The 22,173-nt window shown below is 38.7% G+C and overlaps 1 protein-coding gene across 1 annotated transcript in view; it reads left to right on the forward strand.

Moving 5' to 3' along the window:
- Positions 1-18,688, forward strand: part of LOC135222597 (location of vulva defective 1-like) — a 46,142-nt gene extending 27,454 nt beyond the window's left edge. The window contains exons 5-6 of the mRNA XM_064260687.1: positions 4,835-4,994; positions 17,020-18,688. Of these exons, the coding sequence (XP_064116757.1) occupies positions 4,835-4,994; positions 17,020-17,935 (1,076 nt within the window). The 3' untranslated portion in view covers positions 17,936-18,688. The remainder of the gene's footprint in view (positions 1-4,834; positions 4,995-17,019) is intronic.
- The last annotated feature ends 3,485 nt before the right edge of the window (positions 18,689-22,173 follow it).

Below are 22,173 nucleotides of genomic sequence, written 5' to 3' on the forward strand. Positions count from 1 at the left end.
GATTTGCTGCAAAGGCAGATAATTTGAATTGGTAGAAAACGGTATAAACTGAGATATAATGAGTAACTCTTACATCTCATACATATATAACAACCTGTGCAGATGACTATTTCACCTGCTTCTGAAGAGATAAAGCCATTAGCTCATTGAGACCAAGGGGTCGTGTAGACAACTCATTTTGGGTCTTCAACGCTACCACGTCGTCATTTCATTCGGTACCAGAAATCTTAATCGGCCCATACACTATCAGTAATATTGACGTCAATCTTATAGATTCAGTACTCGGGATCTTCAATCATTTGCCCTCACACTGTTCATTATTATTTTGACAATAATCGTCATTTCTCTTTTGGCCTTCACAGCGGCAACATGCTCTCTGACGAAGATTTAGTTTACTACATATCCGTAAGATTTATTTATTTATTTATTTATTTTTTTTAGGAGAGAACAAGTGAAAAGAAGTGGCTGAAAGAATGGTTAAATAAGACATTGATATATACACATGAAAACCTCTTGGATGAACTGAGATTCAGTGAGCCATGGATGGATCATTGTTTGATGAACTTGAATTTAATGAAACCCTTCATAAAAATAATGAAACACATCTGAGAAAGAGTATTCTAGTAAGTCAAAGAATTTCGGTAACTCTTCGTTACTTGGCCACTGACAATGCATTTGAAGACTTGAAATTTGTAAGTGCGATGTCGCCTCAGTTAATCAGCAAGATAGTTATGGAGAAATATGGTGCAATCATATGCTGTCTCAAAGTTTATATAAAAACAGAAAAACATTAACTAACATTTTCTCTTAGCTTACTTTACTAAACAACGATTACATAATGGACTGGAAAAATATAATTCAAAAAGGTACCTTACTAGCCAATAATTACACTATTAGGATTATAAAGATGAAAACAAGTGATAAATTGTGAAATATTCTTTTACAACCAAAAATCACACTACACGTAGAAAAGCACTTTATTAACCAATGTTTATATCAATGAAATGAAGAATAAAATGTACTTCTGAGGATTAGATTTACTGTCACTCTAATCCTCACACTACACAGCAGTACTGGCGAGGTTGTTTCAATATCATTGACCACCCTTCAAACATTATCTACCTGTCGCACCTTCAGAGTAAGGAAGGAGGAGTGGGAAGCAGGTGTTTTTCTTGAGCATAGAGTAAAGTCTCCATAGCCAAATATCGTTCATTAAGAGAGTGGGGGCAGCGTGAAGTTTTTGTTGTTGACGATAGTGGGTTTAAGTGTAAAATGTGCAGTTAAAGAAATATGCAAAATGAATATGAGAATAAAAGTGCTTAGGAAGTCAATATTCAGAATTAGCATTTCCTATAAATTATCGTATCCTGTCAACACACCACCAGTCTAGAGGTGGAGCCCCTAGAACTGATGAAAGAAAGAACAAACCGAAGTTTGCGCTTCCACAGCTCCCAAAACACAAAACCCCCCAGGGGCATGCGCACTGGTTCTCAATCCCTAAAGTTGGGAAGACTCCCACTGCCTCCTCGGAAGGAGGCAGCCCGTTAAAAATCCTGCAGGACTTCTTAGGGGGAAGAGAAGCAGCCTTCCTCTTCTTTAGTTGAAGGGGGCTTGTCCAGTTTCCCGGTACCTCCCCGAGCCTCAGAAAAGAAGGGAAGGGCATTGGAGGAGGAGTCACAGGGCAGAGGTACAGCAGAAGCTGCCTAGTGACTGGTCGTCAGGGCAACAGTAGCAATCTAACAGAAGGCACAGCAGAGAAACTACACACACGAGGCAGTGCCACAGCACACTAGAGTGTCCCATGTACACCCTGAAGGTTAGGGTCATCAACAAAGTGAGATATCCTACCATTACTGCTGTGTCCTACGACTAATCGCTGTCAACCTGAAGAAAAAAGAAAAGATAATTAGTAAAAGGAGATTCCTCTCATGCTGAAGGGCACTGCCCTCTGAAGAGAGAGGAGACCCCTGAGAATAAGTCACCCAATCACCAACAACCTCCCCCAACAAACCCCCTCGGCTCGACAAGCGAGCATAGAGGGCGAAGATGATATCTCTCCCAAAGGAGAAAACGCCATAATTAATTGATTGATTACGTCTACTAAAAGCTGGTGTCACAACATCTCGGTTATTGACACCGAAATAAATTTAGATAGAAAGTAGAATTAAATCTAAAATTAATTTTATATAAAAAATAAAAATATTTTTATATAAATATATTTGTTCAAATATATAAATTCTTACATAAGTATTCTATTATATAATCTAAATTTTGTTGAGGAGGCCAGCCTCCCTCATAAAGATATATAACTGTTCTATATTATAATCCTTTCCAAGAATTGTAGATAGGATAAAATTACCTCCTCTATCACATCCCCAAGACAGGAACCTATGTCTCAAATTCCCAAGTCTGGTACATTCAACCAGCAAATGTCTCACAGTCAGGGGCATAGTACAATCATCGCAAAGTGGAGGATTTTCAGGGGACATCAAGAACCCATGGGTGAGTCTTGTATGTCCAATCCTCAATCTGCACAACATCGTTTCCTGTCTCCTTGGCATATACGGATATGACCAAGGACACACTGATGATGTGATATTGCGCATTTTCTGGTTAGTTACAATATCCTCACACTGGGACTGCTAACATTTTTTTATTCTCTGACTTACTAGGCCCTAGGGGATATAAATCCCGATATGGTAGTAGGCATCTGTGGGTTCTCAGGAGCTGACCGCAGACTTTGCCAGTTGGTCAGCTTTCTCATTCCCAACCACCCCAACAAACATGGGAAGGCACCCAACAGAACTGTACTTCTTTCCCTCTTCTTTTCAGGAGAAGCAGCCATTCCAATATATCTAAAATCAGAGGGTTTAAATAATTAAAAGATTACAGCGACTGAAGAACACTTCTTGAGTCACAATATATAATAAAATTATTTTCATTCCGAATTAAAACTTCCTTTAAAGCCTTTAAAATTGCATATAATTCTTCTGTAAAAATCGATGCAACAGATGATAACCTGCCGCTTCTCTCTACATCAGGGAAGGCTACTCCAAAGCCGACGCCAGCATCTGACTTTGAGCCATCTGTGTAAGCTGCAGTGCAGTTATCATGTTGCAGTGTTCTAAAAATATTGACCGCATGGCCTCACTGGACAATTCTGTCTTGGTAAAATTAAAATATCTGCGGAATTTTACCTCTGGAAAGTTCCAGGGGGGACTAACTGAATATTTTGCTGGTAAAATCTCGATCCTTGGCATATTTAATTCACGGACAATAAAATTGACTCTAAAAGCGAATGGATTTGGTTGCTTGGGGTGACTTGCATAAAACTGCCAATGCCTTTCATTTCTCATACAAATGCTGGTTAAAGACTTAGGTAGCCTCTGGAATCTATACCAGCTCCGAACCAGCACACGCTTGTAATGAAGATCCAGTGGCGCCTCATCAGCATCTACAAGCATGCTCTCGATGGGAGATGATTTAAATGCTCCTGTACACAACCGTATTCCTCCATGATGAATTGAGTTGAGCATTTTAAGGCTATTTGGCTTCGCAGAAGTGTACACCTCACACCCATAACTTAATTTTGAAAAGACCAAGGCTTTATATAATCTCAACATCTGAGTTAGGTCTGCACCCCACGAAGTGTGAGACAAGACTTTCAGCAAATTCATTGCTCTCAAGCATTTTGCCTTAATATATTTCAGATGTGGAATCCAGGTCAGCTTGCTATCAAAAATCAAACCAAGAAATCTTGTTTGGAAACAAACGAGAGAGAGAGAGAGAGAACTGAGGGCGAAAGCTCCGAAGTTTCCTCCCAGCAAATTCTCCGACAGTGCAAGTGGTAAGAGTAGCATCTCAATAATCATAACAAATACACTATTGCGCCCTTATAAACAGAGGGCGTGACAATGTGGAAAGCGGCCTGCAAAGCTATCACACAAATCGAGGGCTTGTATATTAATAAAGATCAAACAGACTGGTATATTCAATTTATAAAAATAACAAAAGAGAAGATCCCACCGGGAAAAGCGAGTTTAAAGACAGTCAAGCAAGAGCTCACAAAAATACGTCTGCTTCTGTATCGCATGACAGCCGAAGGCAAAGTGGAATTACACCCAGAATTCCGGATCCGGGCATGCGGGTCTCTCGCCTAATGGACGGCAGTTACTGCCTAACCACCTTGTTCAAGAGTTTTAACGGCCGTGTTCCAAACTTCCAGCTTCGCCGTAAGCAATTTTCACTGGAAAGGAACGAGGGTTTGTATACTGTGTAGGAACAATTGCTGTTTAGAATAATTTGATACTCATCACCAGTTGCATTGAAATACTCCCCCCGTCATTTGGTGTAGTTCATTGACTGGCATCGTAATAATTGCCAGCAGAGGACAATGTAGTACGTGTCCCTCGTATTTCTTGTTCCGTTTTGATTCAAGTAAAGGAAAACTGTTACTGTCATTATTTACAGAACCTTCAGTGAAGCCCTACATACACTCTGAAGTGTTCAGTTATGTTTACAATTATTCCCAAAATAAGTTTTTTTTTCATTATTGAGTAATGTATAAATTTATGCATGTAGCAGTTCTTGTGTAGAAATGATGGTCAGCTAAATATTACAAATGAAAATAACTCGCCTACTTTGATATAGCTTGCGCCTGACTGATGAGCTGGTGTAGGTTTTATAACATTTTTTAATGTTTCTGGAATAACAATGCCCACAACTATCCTCCATTATTACTGTTTAAAACTGTTATGATTCAATAAATTCACTCTGCAGGGTTTGTTATCATAACAAGAATGCTAAAACTAAATGACTCATTTATTTCCTGTAGATTCCTGGTGTTCGTATGAGATCGAGGCACCTGAAAACTACTACATCAAAATAGAGTTTACGTTTAAGGAGATCATAGACCAGGGCTATGAAAACAGCCGTTGCAAGGGATCTTTATTAAGCATTGTCGAGACAAAACGCAACGGGAGCCAAGAGGAAGTGTAAGTATTTGCCGCCTTTCACAGCATCTAAAAAACCTCCTATATGACATTCCCTTTGCAGATTGCAATTCTGTATACATTTTGTTGTCAGTTATTACTTTAGTTTTTCTACAATTTATTTGTAAAAGTTAGAGTTGTTACTATGGTGTCCCATTCTCGTTGTTGGAATATCCTGGATGTATAGTCGATACAGATAATATTCTACAGTAGTTTTATTACGAAGCATACATCATAGCAGGAGACACACACACTCACAAGCATACAAATCACATGATTATCGGAGATTAACACACAGTAAGGAACCATATCCTTTTATACGAGGTAGACCTAACAAAATAAGTCAGTGGTGGTGAGATGCTGAGTGAACAAGATCATAAAAAATATATATATCTTAAGGCACTGGTTAGATGTGTAAGTGGGTATATATTAAAATAAATGGGGTAGATAACCTAAACACTTGCTGGTTAGAGACAGGTGCAAAACAGCGGTCTCCTCAAGATGCTGATATGAGACACAAGTCAAAAACACACTGGTCGCAGGATGATGAGATGCGAGTGCATTCCAGAGATATGAGGTAAACCACTAGGAAAGGTTACTTCAGATCACCTCAGATCACCAAATACATGCACTAGATTAAGCGTGTACATGGGAAAGTGGAAACGCACTGAATATACTGGTGTGCGTACGTTCGTGTGTTCAGTAGCATGCGTGTATTTGTGCGTCTGTTGGTCACCGTACATACGAAAGTTTGTAAGACGAAATAGATGCAATAAAAAAAACCCTAGCGAGGTGATTAAGAGGACATTGAAAAGTTATACCTTTTATATAGTGACATTGAGTTCAGTTTCTAGAGAAAGAGAAGTGATGTGCGACTCTCATTTATTGACAAACTTTAATATTTCAGTGTTTGATAAATATATTCTCATTTTCAGATGGATTTGAAGTCACCATCTAAAAAAATGGATTCTCTAGACTTGTGTTAACTTTTATTGATAAAGGTTAAAGAATAGTCGGACAGAAGTAGATAAGAGGGAGTACTTACTTAAATATGGTTTCGGTGAGAAAATGGTAGTTTAACGATTTTTGGGATGATCTTCAACTCATTTTATTTCATTTTCATGTTAGCTATTTTGGGAAATAAAGATTATATTTTTGTAATAGTGGGAGTTTGAATTTGATAATTGATTATCAGCTAGCTACAGGGGCGGCATTCGAAGAGACGATGACACTCGGAGGTAAGTTCGTTTCCAGCTAGGAGTTCTCTCCAATTATTGAAACGAGGGTCATTTTGACTCTCGTTATAGTGGTGGCAGCGTTAAAAGGCATTCAAGCCTACAGATTACATTTCTGGAAAAACTAGGATTAGTTTGATTAGGTACGTTAGGGAAAAGTGGTTATAATTATGTATATTTGGCAACTGACTCTCTATTGCTGACAAAAGGGGGTTTTAAGTTGTAGTCAGTGGAATTTGGGTGTCACCCGGGCTCTTGGCAATGCTGTTAGCTAGTGTGTAAGAATATGATGTGTCTCTTAAATTGGGAGTGATAAAATGATAACGGGAATTAATTATGCGTGTTTGCAAGTGTATCTAAATATTACACGCAAAGGTGAGAGCAAATAACTTTGTGTTCACGTGCTGAAACCTATGAGGACATAAGTGTTAAAGTTTACTTTTGTTTTACTGGGCCTCTTGTTTTTTATTGGTGTTAACAATTTGCTCACAAGTGTATTTCATTTTGGTGTCCCTGCAGATTCAACGTACATTAGGGGTTTGTTGTAATTGCAATGCATTAGAAAGAGTAGCATGACATGTTTTATTTTTGTATGTGAGCGTAAAGAGAGAGAGGAAGCTGATTGATCGTGCTAAGATCAGCATTTGCCGGCCAGCAAAGGTTTGGGTTACATTTTCTTTCTCACTCACCTCTTCCCATTTTCTGTAGACCAGCTCATGACCTTGTAACAGTTGCAAACAGCTGATAACCTTGGCCTGTAAAAGTGAAAGAGTAGATCTCCTCCCGTAGAGTTGAGGAATTTTTTTTTACCGGGAAATATGTGGCGTTCAGAACTGGTGCATGCAATTTTCTTTTATTGGTGAATGTTACATTATTACTTTTGTATTGGCGGTTTGTGTGGGGATAAATATATTGTTGTTACTGAGGTCGGGGTGAATCCTGAATTGTAAGAGTTTCTCTGAGAAAGACAATATGGCCAAAGCAGGTAACAGTCAAACTTTGGTGCATAAGATAACTAACACAAATGCAGGAATCAGCCCTTTTCGAGGCAGTGGTGATGGCGTTCTATCCCAACCGGTGCAAATTTTTATTGAGGGAGTGAATAACTACTTAAACACCAAGGGAATTAAAAATGACGCAGAGGCATTCACAGAGGCAAAAGCCTTGTTAGATTTCAATGAAGGGGACTTGTCATTTAGATGCCATAGTTTTCAGTAAACAAAATGTCAGTCATGGACTGAGTTATGACCATTTCTGAGGGTGGCATATAGAACAAAGGAACAAGGAGATATGGTGAGGGATTTAAGAGGAATGTACAAGATTAGAAAAGGGACAACAAGCCTTATTGAGCATAGCCCAAAACTTTTTGACTCAGCGGGAGAATGGGTACAGAAATTGAAAAGGTCCAAATGGGTAAAAGGGAATAACATCTCACTCGACAACTTACATAAATTAACACATTTTTCTCAGCTTCTACATGACATCCCAGACGCCATCGTAGATAGTTTTGATGAAAATATTGAACCTACATCAGATGAGGAACTGATTTATTCCCAAATTCAGAAACATATGTCCAAATATCCCACAGTGGATAGTACATTTTCTAATGGGACCAGTCCAAGAAATATGATGCAAAGAGAAAAGAGACTCAGATTTTCCTTCTCCCCGTTTGTGTGCAAAAGTGGAATATAAGAGAGGATTGATTGCTCAAGGGCAATATTGTGGAATATGCAAAAGTGCAGTTCACTTTTGGCAGGCTTGTCTGTCTCAGATAAGGAGGGATGCGAGACCTACACCTCAGAAATTCAGGAGTTATAATACGAGAACTTCCCAGGCAGGTCACTCAAAAGGGCAAAGGGTTGGGCAAAGATGATCTGTACGTGCCATTGTGGTCTCGTGGGGGACTCCCCAGAGCCCAGGCCGATAGTAAATGGAACAGTGGAGGATGTGAAGGTCCCAATTTTTATTGATACAGGATCTTCAGTGAATTTAATGGACCATGATCTGTATCAGTCCATGTTCCCCCAATACCCTATGAAACCCTCAATGGAGAAGGTGTGTGATGTGCAAGCCCATAGATTAAAAACCCTTAGTTTTATAAGAATACGGTTTACTCTTGGTGATAGTGTTAATAGAACCATTTTTGGTTATAAAAAGGGTTTGTGTTGGGCAACAGACTTTTACTGGGCCATCCTGCATGTAGGAGACACAGGATATCAGTCCATACTGGTGTAAGTGATATAACAGTTGGAATACCGGGTGTTTTTATCGCATATGAGGATACAAGCATAACTAAGGATACCGAGATTAATATGGGTAACAGTGAAAATGGGGGCACTTTTGGCGGTTAAAATGGTAATGATACCAATAATATGGGGAGTGGTGATATCGGAGCCCACACTGGTGATATGGAGAATAACAGCGGGGGTGTCGGTGATGATAAATGGGATATTGAGGGTCACAGTGGTGACAATTTGGTGGTTTTAACAATGGTGGTATGGGTGGTGATGCTGATACTGATACTATTACTATTGGTGATACTGATACTATTACTAATGCTGATACTGATACTAATACTAACAATGGGGTCCTGGTGGATGCAATGAGGACCACGGGTGGTGATATTTATGGGGATGTGGAACAGGGAAGTACTAACCACAAATATAAAGGTGTTTTATCAGAGGATGTTATTTTAAATCCAGGTACAAAGACTGTGGTAAAAGTCAGACTAGGGGAAGTGAAAAAGCCTGGGGAGTTATGCGTAACTGAGAGTAGCGAGAAACTAAGAGGAGTTATTTTCACCGTATCAGTGAACAGATTATCAAACACTGGTGTTACATGGTTGGAATTATTGAACTGTGATGAAACAATTAGGAAATATCAGAAGAACACTTATGAGGTAGACCTCCAAGATTGGAGTAGTGATAGTGGTTCAGTGGCTATTGTAGAAATGCAATCAAGGAAGAAAATATTTAGAGAGCATTTAGCTAACGCAGACTACAAAGAGCACATAGAATCGGTAAGTGAACTTTTGGCGGAATTTTGGGAGCACAGTGGGATTAAGGGGATAAATTGGGACTGACTAATGTGTTGGAACATAAGGTAAACCAAGAGGAAGGTGAGAAACCCATTTTTATTCCTGCATACTGCATACCTTTCAAAATCAGAGAACAGGTAGAGAAAGAGGTCAGTAAATGGGAAGAGGAAGGAATTATTAGACCTAGTGCGTCTCCATACAACTTTCCTTTGTTAGCGGTACCTAAGAAGGACGGCTCTGTCCGAGTATGCGTCGATTTTAGACGTTTGAACGACAAAACAATTCCTGACCGTTATCCAGGCACGTGCATACCAGATCTTTTTGTAGAAATTGGGGGACATAATATTTATAGTTCAATTGATTTAGCACAGGTCTCTCTTAGCGAAAATAGCAAGAAATATACTGCTTTTTCAGTGCCCAAGAGACATTTTGAATTTAAGCAGATACCTTTTGGTCTGTCAGGTAGTCCTATGATCTTTATGAGGTTAGTAAACACAGTTTTGCATGGGCAATTGGGTAAAAATGTCTTTGTGTACATGTATGATATATTGATTGCAACAGACTTGATCGAGCATCACTTAGAAGTGCTTAAGGAAGTACTTAGGAGACTTAGGTTAGCAAGATTGAAAATTAAACTAGCTAAGTGTTCCTTCTTGAAGAAGTAAATTACATATCAAGGTCATGTCAAAATAAAGAGGGAGTTAGAGTAAATGACGATAAAGTCAAAGCAATTGCAGATTTTCCTATCCCGAGGTCAAAGAAACAAATTAGATCATTCCTGGGAATGGCGGGATATATCCATAGGTTTTTGAAAGGATTTTCTAACATAGTAGCTCCTTTAACAGATGTGTTGTGGGAAGACATTCAATTTCACTGGAGAGAACTGCAACAAGTAGCTTTTCAGAAACTTAAGGACGCATTAATGGATCCCCCGGTTCTGAAATTTCCAGATTTCAACAAACCGTTCACATTAGTGACTAATGCCAGTCAGGAGGGTATAGGTGCTTGCCTTATGCAAAAATTTGATGGGAAGCTCCATCCCATAGCCTTCTATAGTAGGAAATTTAGGACAAAGGGAAGCAATGGAAGACTAATGGCTACCATAGATAAAGAAGCCTTTGCAATAGTATCAAGTTTAGTTCATTTTAAAATGTTACTAATGGGGAATAAAGTAGAAGTTCTTACAGACCACAATCCATTATTGGATCTTTTTAATAAACCTGATTTTTCACCCAAAAGAGCTCGATGGTTCTTAACTATCTGGGACTTAGATGTGAAGCTCAAATATACAGAAGGCAAGTTAAATGTAGTCGCAGATGCCCTTAGTAGAAGTTTTTATGATACGGAAGGATTTCAAGTTGGGGTCTTTACTAGTGATTCTATACAATGGGATATAAGTCTCATAGAGCAAAGACAAGATTAGGATGAAATTTTGGCAGACGCAAAAGCATTCCTCAGAGGGGAATCAGTTAGGAAAGGTTATATTACCATTTTCAGGTTTAGAATTAGAGGGTAATCTGTTGGTCAGGAAAATTGAATATAAATTAAGGACTAGTGAAAATAAAGGAGACAAGACACAGATCGTGATTCCGAAAGTCCTAATTTCAGTAGTTTTGGATATAGTACATTGCAGTTTTTGTAGTTCACATTTGGGGATAGGAAAAACGTATAATGAGATGCATAATAAGTATATTTGGAAAAATATGTGGAAAGATGTGGAAAATTTTGTGAAAAAGTGTACAGTGTGCAATGCTTGCAAACCGGCAAGGGTAACATCTTCCAAATTAGGGTCATATCCAATACCAAGTAGGCCTTTTCAGAAAATACATATGGATATCTTAGGAAATTTTTTGTGAATCATGATATGCAAATAGGTACATGTTCCACTTAAGCATAAAACAGCCCAAGAAGTAGCTGTAGCATTTTTCAATGGGGACATCTGTAGATATGGCTCACCCGAGGTTTTGTTGACCGACAATGGTAGAGAATTTGTAAACAGGACTTTAGAGTGTTTAGCAGAAGTCATAGGGATACCGAAAGTAACAATTATTGAGGCTCTCAGGAAGACTATAGGAGGAAACGATAGAAACTGGGATAGATATATAGATATAGTTAGACATAACATAAATTCTATGGTCAGTGATTGCATTAAAATATCTCCATTCGAAGAATTGTTTGGTTGCCAAGCACGAGGCACATTTGGTTTGCTAACTATACCTCATCATGGAGAAGATACAATTGAGGCATTAATTTCCACAGCAAAGGAGAGTCATGCTTGTCTCAGCCATAATCTCGAGGCTAAGACCCGAGAAATGGTGGAAAGAAGCAACGAGAAATCATTAGATGTTAAAATTGCTTTTGGAGATAATGTATTCCTAAAAATCAGTGTGAGAAATGAACTAAATTACAAGTTAGGTCCAAAGTCTGAGGGTCCTTTTAGAGATATTGAAGAATAGAAAGGAAACAGACTTGTAGTCTTAGATGAAAATACAGGTCGGTCGAAATTGACACATATATCATAGATGAAGAAGACAGGAAAGTGATAAAAAGGTGACACAATGCAGTTGCGTGATTTTTAGATTTTGCAAATCAGTCTTATGTAACATTTTTTCTACTTCATTCTTTAACTATTTTCTTATCATGCGCAACTGTGGCGATTTTGGAAAAAACCAGAGGTAATTATTTTAATAATGGAAAAATGGGATGGAAAATGTGGGAAAATACCGTGGAGTTGAGAAATATTAAAAGCAATTCTTTTGGTGATGACTTGTGGTGATTTGGTGATTCCTGGTGGAGTTGATTTTTTTTTCTTTTTTTTTTGTGAATGGGGTGGTGACTGTGGTTCTTTGTGGTATTATGGGTCTTTGGGGGTGGTACAGGTGCATTGCGGTTTTACGGTTTCCCTGATTAGTTGATGTATTCTTTGAGGTTATATTCACCAGTGGTTAAGTTTCGCGGTATATAGTATGTTGTGGATAGTTTGTGAATTGTGGTTTTCTGAGGTTTATATCCCGACAAGGTGATTTCTTGGGTGTTATATCCATGTGGTAGTATCACAAATGGTTTACTTTGAAGTATATTTGGTGGTGTTTAAATGGCTTAGGATTTAGCCTGTGGTGGTATATTTCATTTCATACTGGTGGCTATATAATAGAGGATTTTTTTAGGACAATTTTGGGTACCCTTGTGGTAAAAATGAGGATGTCCTGAGGTTAATTTTGAGGTTTAATGTGGTTCTGTGGTATCAGTGAAGATTTATTGAGGATTCCCAGCGAGGATTAAAGGAGGGTTTGGGGCCAATTTGCGGAATGATGATTTCGGAGTTTACGAGTCTGACTAGACAAGAATATGGTGCGATTTGAAGACATGTTGAATAAACAGGTTGTTTGGTGCTGGCAATGCTGTGGTGTCTCAGATGAGACCAATTGTTGATATTTTCTTTTGGAGTTGATTACTCAGAGGTTTGCACTGCTTTCAGGAATTTTGATGATGACATTCCATGGTGAAGAATTTTAAGGGGTCATATTAAGGGGTCATTCGGGGAATGATAGTGATATGTTGCAGCAGCAATTTCAAGGGAAACTTGTAATCAGGATTAAGCGATTTTTATGGTACCTTTACATAGGATTTCTATTATAGAGAGGAGGAAGAATTTATCCTGAGATATGTAAGATAGAAGGGATATTCAAAATTATATTTGATGGAGGTTAGCTATACAAAACACTACAGGGATTTTGCTGTATAAACATTATGGGGGTTTTGATGATATACTTGTCAGATACGGGATAAATAATGAGTGGTCAGGTATTGATAAAAATTCTCCCAGTAAGTTTAAAAGGGGTCAGTAGATAAAGACCATATTTATTTTAGTGAGGAATTTCAGCCTTTAGTAGCCGACTATGTTAGTTCATGACAGATTCGTGTGATAAAGCAAGACTTCTTTTTTTAATATCATGTAGACTTGTCAAGGGGTCAGTTAGAACCTATTAATGATGATGAGACACGGACATACAATGACTTTAGAGAATTCCCAAGCTCACACGAGTAGTGACAATGAAAACAACTTAGGATCTACTGCGCCAGATGTTAGGTCTTCACACGGGCAACAAGGTCACAGGTCGCCAATGCAGGGACGAGATATCGTTGATGGGTTGTCTCAGGAAAATTCTGGGGCAAATCAGGAATCTACAATCCTTCTATGAGGCGGGTACAAGACGCACTTGCATGGGAGTCGCAAAATATTTCAAGTCGGCAACAAGGTGGCAGTTACAATTCCTTCATCGGAAGACGGCGAATCTACAGTTTGGCAGCGAGGGCATTAGGATACACCTACAGGGGTCACAGACCCTTAATAATGGCTCATGCAGAGTCATATCAGAATGATTCATGGTGCTCAGCCAACGGATCTACAATCCATCTACAAAGGTGTTCACAAAACACTTACAGGGGTACTACAAGGCAGTAAAAGTTCAACCTACACTGGAGACGAATTTTTCATTGCCGAACGCTACTTAGTTCCAATGATTGCCGTTATGGTAGCGATAATGATGGCCACAAAATGTGTTACGGGAGCCATCGAACTTGGATGCAGTCGACGGGGTAGGAGATCCCCAGCAGCAGAAGTAACTCTAAATCTTGTGGCAAGTTAAAAGACATTATGAAATAGTATACGCCAGTAGCCAATGTAGGGTGCGACAGGTGTGCACACATGTACATGGCTGAGCCATCTTAAGGCACTGGTTAGATGCGTATGGGAGTATATATTAAAATACATGGGGGTGATAACCTTAACACTTCCTCATGTCGGAAAAATGCCGGTTGCAGGATGACAAGATGCGAACACATTCCAGAGATATGAGGTAAACCGCTAGGAAAAGTTACTTCAGGTCACTTCAGATCACCAAATACGTGCACTAGATTAAACTTGTACATGGGAAAGTGGAAGCTCACAGAATCAACTAGCGTGCGTATGTTCGTGTGTTCAGTAGCATGCGTGTATCCGTGCGTCTGTTGGTCAGTATAAATACGTACACTCGTAAGACGAAATAGATGCAATAAAAAAAACCCTAGCGAGGTTATTAAGAGGACATTACCTAATATTGATTGTGTGTGAAAACATACCATAGAGGAAGGCGTTAAGATGCATCAGAAAAGGTAAAGTGAAAGACTTTGAAAAGTTATGCCTTTTATGTAGTGACATTGAGTTCAGTTTCTAGAGAAAGGGGAGTGTGATGCGACACTCATTTATTGACGCACTTTAACATTTCATTGTTTGATGATTATATTCTTATTTTCAGATGGATTCGAAGTCACCATTTAAAAACATGGATTCTCTAGACTTGTGTTGACTTTTATTGATAAAGACTAAAGAATAGTTGGACAGAAGTAGATAAGATGGAGACCTTAGCTGCTGTTTGTCAGCTTGGATTCTGTCTAACAAATTTTGGTACTCATTTTTTGTGTAACGAATCGAGGAGATTCCTTTCGGCCTGACTAAGCGTGGTGGTCAGGAGGACTACAATGGAGTTCATTTGTGTCAATTGTGGCTGTCATTTTAACTATGAGGGGGTTTACCGATAGACTTACATTGCTGGAAAGATGATTTCCTTACTAGCAAGGGAGAGAGGCAATGTTACCTCTTTCTCTACTTTAAATTACTACAATTTACAGCACTGAAGCATTTAGTAGTTCTCCTGTCCCTTCTGTGTTGCCTGCTCACCAGGGATTAACCTAAAAAAATACTCATCGCACATGAGGGTAAAACCAACTAAGCTAGCCTTGCGCTGGCACAGGCTCTTGCTTCATAATAGCCTCTAACGTGGGCAACAAACAAACTAGGCTCCGTTTCAGAGCACCTAGCCTGTGGTAACTTTTTTTACTTCCACTCCCCTTGTTTCGCAGGAGGTTCGAGGGCAGCTGTGAGTGACTTACAATTAGCATAATCAAGCTGCCGTTGCTTGGGGACTGGATCCTTAGGACTATCCGGTTATTCGAAGGACCAAAATGTCGCAAATAGTATTGTGACAGTTCACCGGTTCATGCCAGATGGAGGGAGGCCGATAGTCCTACCTTAGGGCATAGGGTCTAGCTCATACACAAGGACAGCTCGATTGGAAACACTTATGAATTTTAGCAATTATATTACAAAAATAGTAAATTTAACTTCTTATTTACAAATTTATAAGGTAAATTACAAACATGATTGGGTTATTCTACCCTTACTTTACAGAAAAGATGAAGTGGCTACACGACCACGAGATTCCAAGAAAACTCACAAAAATGTGCTAACTCTTCTCAAACAGACACACGACTGTGATCTTGAATCATTACAAAATCACTGTAAACATTATTTCACACTTTAAAGGCGACGATGGCAAAGATACAAGCAGATTGCTTACTCAAGTTACACATAGTCATCGAAGTCACTCACAGCTCCCTCATGGAAATACTACTCACGTCTTAAACTGGAGCTTCCCCTCTGCCCTACCTATCAAGTTGAGATCTCTGGATGGAAGGAGCATGATTGGACCAGACAGAGCCTTTTCATTTCCTTCACGTAAGTTGAATTCAACACAATATAACTGGTATGAGTGTATTTATATGGCTGATGCCTTTGTATAATAAGGCGCCCTGTGAGGTTATTTAGACCTGCGATAATTGTACGCTAAGGTCCGGTTGTTATGACTCTCCATACTCATTGAAGTGTCTTGGGTTTTGATGATAACTTACGAAGTCAGTATCTTCTTTGGTTATGACGACGGAGATGTCTTCTTTCTGATGTGAGGTTTCTAGTAGAAAACACTGAGTACAAAAATATCTCTATTCTTCTGAGATTACATGATGAAATTGTACAGGTCTGCCAATGATGATGCCTGATTGAATTCTGAATTACAATCTGGTTTACAAATCATAAAGGAAGCAGACAGTAGCTCAAACATACGAACATACACACAGATGACATAGATTACAAGTCACGTAGGCCGTTTGAGCTATAGGTCACGGTGGTTGTCTCAAACAGGAACCTTGGACTAAAGTTTACAAAACAAATGAATGACCACAGGTGACGGCAACTAGACACGGACTGATTACAACACGTCATCTTAGCCTACTTTATCGTATCTGGTCTGATCACATTCCTGCAAGCAAACTGGTTGACCTCTTGGGTCACTGGTTTTAATTAATCATAGTTTTAGTTTTTCATATATGGAATAACATTCCATATATTCTGCTTATGTAGCACTTACATATTTCACGGGGAGTTAAAGCTATAAAACAATAAAAATGTACTGTGACTCAAGAACCATCTCGTTCTTGTTACTAACTGATGTATACATAGTGTTTTTGACATATGTGGACAGGTGGGAATAAGTCATGGAAAAATATGTGCACTTATTTTTTCAAGACATATCTAGTAGTATCTGTTACTGAATTGTTATATCACTTCAATAAATGTGGATTTTTGTATTGAAGAGGTCGGTTTTTCTTTCTCCATAAACCCCTAATAAGGTAAACCCTGAAAAAAACATAATTAGAAGATACATTATGCCCTTAGACACCCACAGGAGGCAGGTCCATGAATCTTCTGTGTACTGAACCGTTAAATAATACCTGGTTATGGAATAGTAGTCTGCACTCTACAGTATTTTCCAGTATACAGTTGAGAGCATCACATTCAACCCTTTGACTTCAGTGGTTGATCTTTAATTGATAATAGTATGAATCCAAGAAGTTGTAATCCATTTCTGTCTTTTTACAGATATTGTGGTGAAGAACTTTTGAAGAACATCAGCTATGAGTCGGTGACAAATGAAGTGGATGTCCTGTATGATGTCCGGAATCCAGGGGTAGAAAGGGGATTTCGAGCCCTTGTAACATTTCACCCAGACCCTCTTGCTACCACCACTACAACGCCAAATGCCACAACTACAATGCAGAAACCCAACACCACAACAATGACACCAACAACCACCACAACTACGACAAATTCCCCAACAACTACAACACAACTTATAACTTCAACAAAACAACTGACAACCACAACAACAACGACACCCACAACAACAACGACACCCACAACAACCACAACTACAACACCAACAACAATCACAACTACAACAAATTCCCCTACAACTACAACACAACTCACAACTTCAATAAAACAACTGACAACCACAACTACAATGGCAACAACACCCACAACTACGACAACAACGACAACCACAACTACAACAGCACCAAAAACCACAACTACGACAAATTCCCCTATTACTACAACACAACTCACAACTTCTGCAAACCAACTGACAACCACAACTACAGCACAGAAGCCCACAGCTTCAGCATTGCCATCGACAACTATGACAGAACGAACTACAGCTACTACAGACGATCTCACAACCAGAACTTCAGCAGTGCCACTGACAACCACAGTTGCTACAGAGGCACCCTCAGCCACAGATGCAACAGAGCTTCCATCACCAACAAATCCAGCCACAACAGCCAAACCCTCAACAGACGCCTCAACAGACAAGACAAGGGGTTCACAGCCAACTGCTACCAGTGGAAGTCACAGAACCTCACAGCATGGTCATGATGCTGCTGCTCACGTTATGTGTACTATTTTGGTTCTTGTGGCTTCTCTTCATATTGCTGGCCTTTTGACTCATGATTAAGAATCCCATTGTAACGATGACAGATATCCGCCGTGTTTCATTCTTTCACGTGTATGTCTGACATCCTAGAAGGTCATAATAATGGTGAAATCATCGTGATTGGCTATCAGGACATGACATTAGCACCCTTAGAGATAACTATTATTTGTATAACTTTTATCCTTGACTGACAAAATTATAGCTTATCCACGCTTAAGTACAATGATGAATTAAATTTCATAACCAATTATCTGTGGTTATTGTATATTTCTATACCGAGTCATATGACAGTGAATTATAGATTCATAAGGCAAAGTAGTCGCCCAGGAACAAAAGTCCACGCTGACATAAGATCAGCTTAATCCAAGAGCGACTGTCTGGCAAACTTGTGCAAAAGTTACTGACATCAACAATAGCTAACTTAAATTTTCCAGGTCTTTCAGGATTCTAGCACATTGCAAAATATATTATGTAATGCTGTATCATTTTTTTTATTTAGCCAGTTACATTGATCAACATTCTGCTATGTCACGAAGTTTGTAGTTAGTGATGATTATCATCTTTATTGATATAATTGACTGGGTTGGCAATGTCTTCATTTAATAGTATTAAACTTAGGGAAGGCATTCGTATGTGGTTTGTTGTAGTATGTAACTGGCCCATGAATTCATTCTACTGTAATATTATGCATGATTTTCTGTTATTGCTGTTTTCTAAAGAACTATATTATATAATGTGAAAAGTTTTGAAAAATACCAGTAAGATGCCACATTTCTTGCGCACCTTTCCTTTCCCCTCATGAGTTCGGTTTCATTCATTTATTTGTAACATTCTCATGTTTTATGCTGGGACTTACCCAAGGCTTTATATTTCTTAGTGAAAATGAAATTAAATCTATTTAAATTGTGGAGTTTCGAGGTATGAAAACGTTATCATGAAGAATTGCAAGTCGTGTTCATCGAAGTATGACGTCAGTACAAAATTTGCAAAGCTTTGTGAATGTAAACAAAGATGCAGTGTTATCAAGCAGGCTATTCGAGGCTCTCGACAATTGTACTGTATTGCTGAGCTAAACGTATTCAGTATTTGTTTAAGTCATGCTGTGAATTATATTTGCTATAAAAAGTGAAAAATGATTCACAAATGGTAATTTTTTGCTATAAGTACATACTATATAGGATATTTATAGCATAGTTTTCAAGTCATGTTAATATAATAAAAAAATAATATTTTACAAAATCACAAACGGTTCATAAAAGTAGTACAGAACTTTCTAGTTAGTCATTATAAGTTGTAAAATAGTAGTACCGCATGTCATAAGAAGATTCCTAGCTAGGTTCCAAAGTAGCGCCTCATTGTCTGGCATTTATCGCGAACATTCAGCGGCCCATTTCTCTGCCTTTGTCTAAGGTTTTATTGTCAATAATATATAGGTACTACTACCTCCTGATCGGGGGTATTTCGGACTTTTCTTTTTTGTGTGAGCTATTTCCGTCAACATCATTGTTCCCTTCTCAAGGAAAAGATAAACAGTCATAGTGACGGGATGTGTTCAAGGTTTCATTTAAACCCATGATCCATAACTCTCCTAGTTTCCTTATCACGTAAGCGAATATTGGTTTACCGAAATTCATCATAAACATTTTTACCAGAACTTTTCCTTTCTTGGGGTTAGACGTTACTTCACTGAAACCGAGTTCCCTCCGTCACCATCTGTCCTGTTAACTTTCGTTCCACTATCAAATATTCACGCCAAAATGATTAGCCTACGCACGTGGGTTCTTGGGCTACGGTGCCAAACGTCTTCCTGACATATTATGATCCGGCAAAAGTTATTCTGCTTTCCTCAGTTCGGGTTCCTGAATCCGGTCATAATATCTTACTGAACCCATCCACGCGCTGCCCAGAGGCCAAAGACCGTTCCGGGAAAAGGCTGGTTAATCTCCTCTCTCTACCATAATGGAGGTCTCAGTAAAACTACTTTTTCATCAATCTGTTCTACATTTTGGGTATTTTAATAATCATTCTAGATGGTTTGAAACTAAACCATTATTATCTTATCCTGTGATCTAAACACTTTAATGTATGATGTCAAATCGTCAATTATTGTCTTTTTTAAACTATTTTATGCCCGGAAAAAATAGTTTTCCGATCCATTTTCTTTTTACGTATATGATAGATATTAGTGGGTAGAGTATAAACTAGCCTCAGAATTCCATTGGAAATCAAAAATAAGGAGAAACAGAAGAAACAAACGCTGCGAAAACGCAGACATTGCGAAACTGCAGTGGTGGGAACACACGCCGTTAGATGTCTATAACCTAACAGAATTGCGTGAGTTATCAGCTCTTTATTTCTTTTCAACCACGAGCCAAATACCGTTCATATGTTTTAATAAAAGTGGATTTGTAAACCATTGGGGACTGAGAAGAACATTTGTTTAGCACTGTTGCAGTTGTCTTATTTTCTGACTTGAGTAAGAGGAGCAGTGAAATGGGAAGATCTTTTACCAATAATAAAGTGAAATAAAATAGAAAATAATTCTTTGTTTTAGGACAGAAACTTAGAATAACAGATATTCATAAATGTGGCCTCCTAGATTTAGAGAATCACCCCAAACAAACAATGGAGTAAAATGCCTAAGAAAATATATATTGTGAACACAGATTTCCTTTTATTATGGGAAGTATTGTCCCGCACTTGAGCGGTTGTCTCACAATGTCTCATGCTTGCATGTGCTTTTTTATAACGAGCAAAAACCATTAAAAAACGATTTTGCAATGAAATATTGCATTTTACTCATCAGAAACGAAAATTTTTGTGAAATCTTAGATTTACTAAATATTATCTACACATAACCTTTGATATTTCGAAAAAGTCCCCGAACCCGTTCGATCACCACCATACTCGAAATTTACGCAAAAATGATCTAGAAAATTTGCACGAAACTCTGTTCCCCCCTTAAGGTGGCCATCCCCCCATCTCCCTTCCTCCCACCTCTTGTGCTACCGGACTAAGAAACAAAGGATAACGGATCATGACGAGGCCTCAGAATTATGACTTCCATCAAGAGGAGATGATATTCAACATAATACACGCCAAAGTCGGCCTTCTTCTACGTTGACATCATATTTAAAAACAATGCTAGTGACAGTGAGTAAATGTGTAAATTAAAACTAGCATATGTAGATATGTATAAATTGAGAAAAACGGACTGAAACTTGTATACGTAAATCACTTTCACTGAAGTACATTACTGCATAACAATTTAATCACAGTTGTTATCTAATTCTAAGGTTTCACTAAAAGCTCTCTTGCAGGGGTGTGTCGAAGAACTTGCACATGCAGGAGGGCGCGGCAATAGTCTCTGTCTCGCCAGATGACTAACCCTTCCCGGATCCGATTGACTTTACACACACACACACGTTATTTCCGAAGCCGATGAAAGAGCAGACCCCTTAAAATGATTTCGCCGTACCTAAAACAATTAGCGCCTGGCTGTCTTCACACTGCCTCTTTATTCAGAAAATGTTTCCTTACGATTTCATGTTTTATCACGGAAGTTACAACCTCGTTCAAAAGTAGTGCAATGCCCACCAAAGACTACTATTTTTCGTGTTGGTCAGGTTTCTTTACTCTTGTAAGGTCGGCAAAAAAAAAAAAAAACAGGTCTCTTTGGGCTCGAGAATTTTTCAGTTAGGTTAGAAGCACTTAATTTCCTACTGGAACCAAGGTTTAAATATAAAAAAAACCAGGTCAACCTGCCAGCTACTCAAAACGTATCCTCTCCTGACACCAGAGAGGCCTAGGCCGGATTGAAAACCACTGTTTAAGGCAGAGTCTGTCAGTTCTTTGTAAACAAAGATGGCGTTCAGTGCAAAGCTCTAACTTGTACCTATTGTAAACTGGTAAACTGGAACTGTTCATTATGTCAAACTAGGAATCTGCAAGTGAAATTAACTGACTTGTTGTTTCCCAGTCTCTTTGAAATGTTTCTTTGTCTGCAAAATATCTGAGGGATTTCGCAGTGGTTTCTGAAATCAGTTGCACAGCTAATTTAACACTCATACGTTGAAGGCCATGGATATGTATACGCTTCTCTGACAGTTTATGTGAGGTTTTCAGATCGCTTTTGCTCTTCATCATAAGTTCCTTTACGGATCTGCTTTTTGCATAATTGCCGTCACTTACCTTGAAAACGTGATCAAGAAAAGGATTCCTTATTACTTTCATTAGGTATGGAGCATCAGCAAAGGCAT

This window comes from Macrobrachium nipponense, chromosome 8, assembly GCF_015104395.2.
Source record: "Macrobrachium nipponense isolate FS-2020 chromosome 8, ASM1510439v2, whole genome shotgun sequence".
Lineage (NCBI taxonomy): Eukaryota > Metazoa > Arthropoda > Malacostraca > Decapoda > Palaemonidae > Macrobrachium > Macrobrachium nipponense.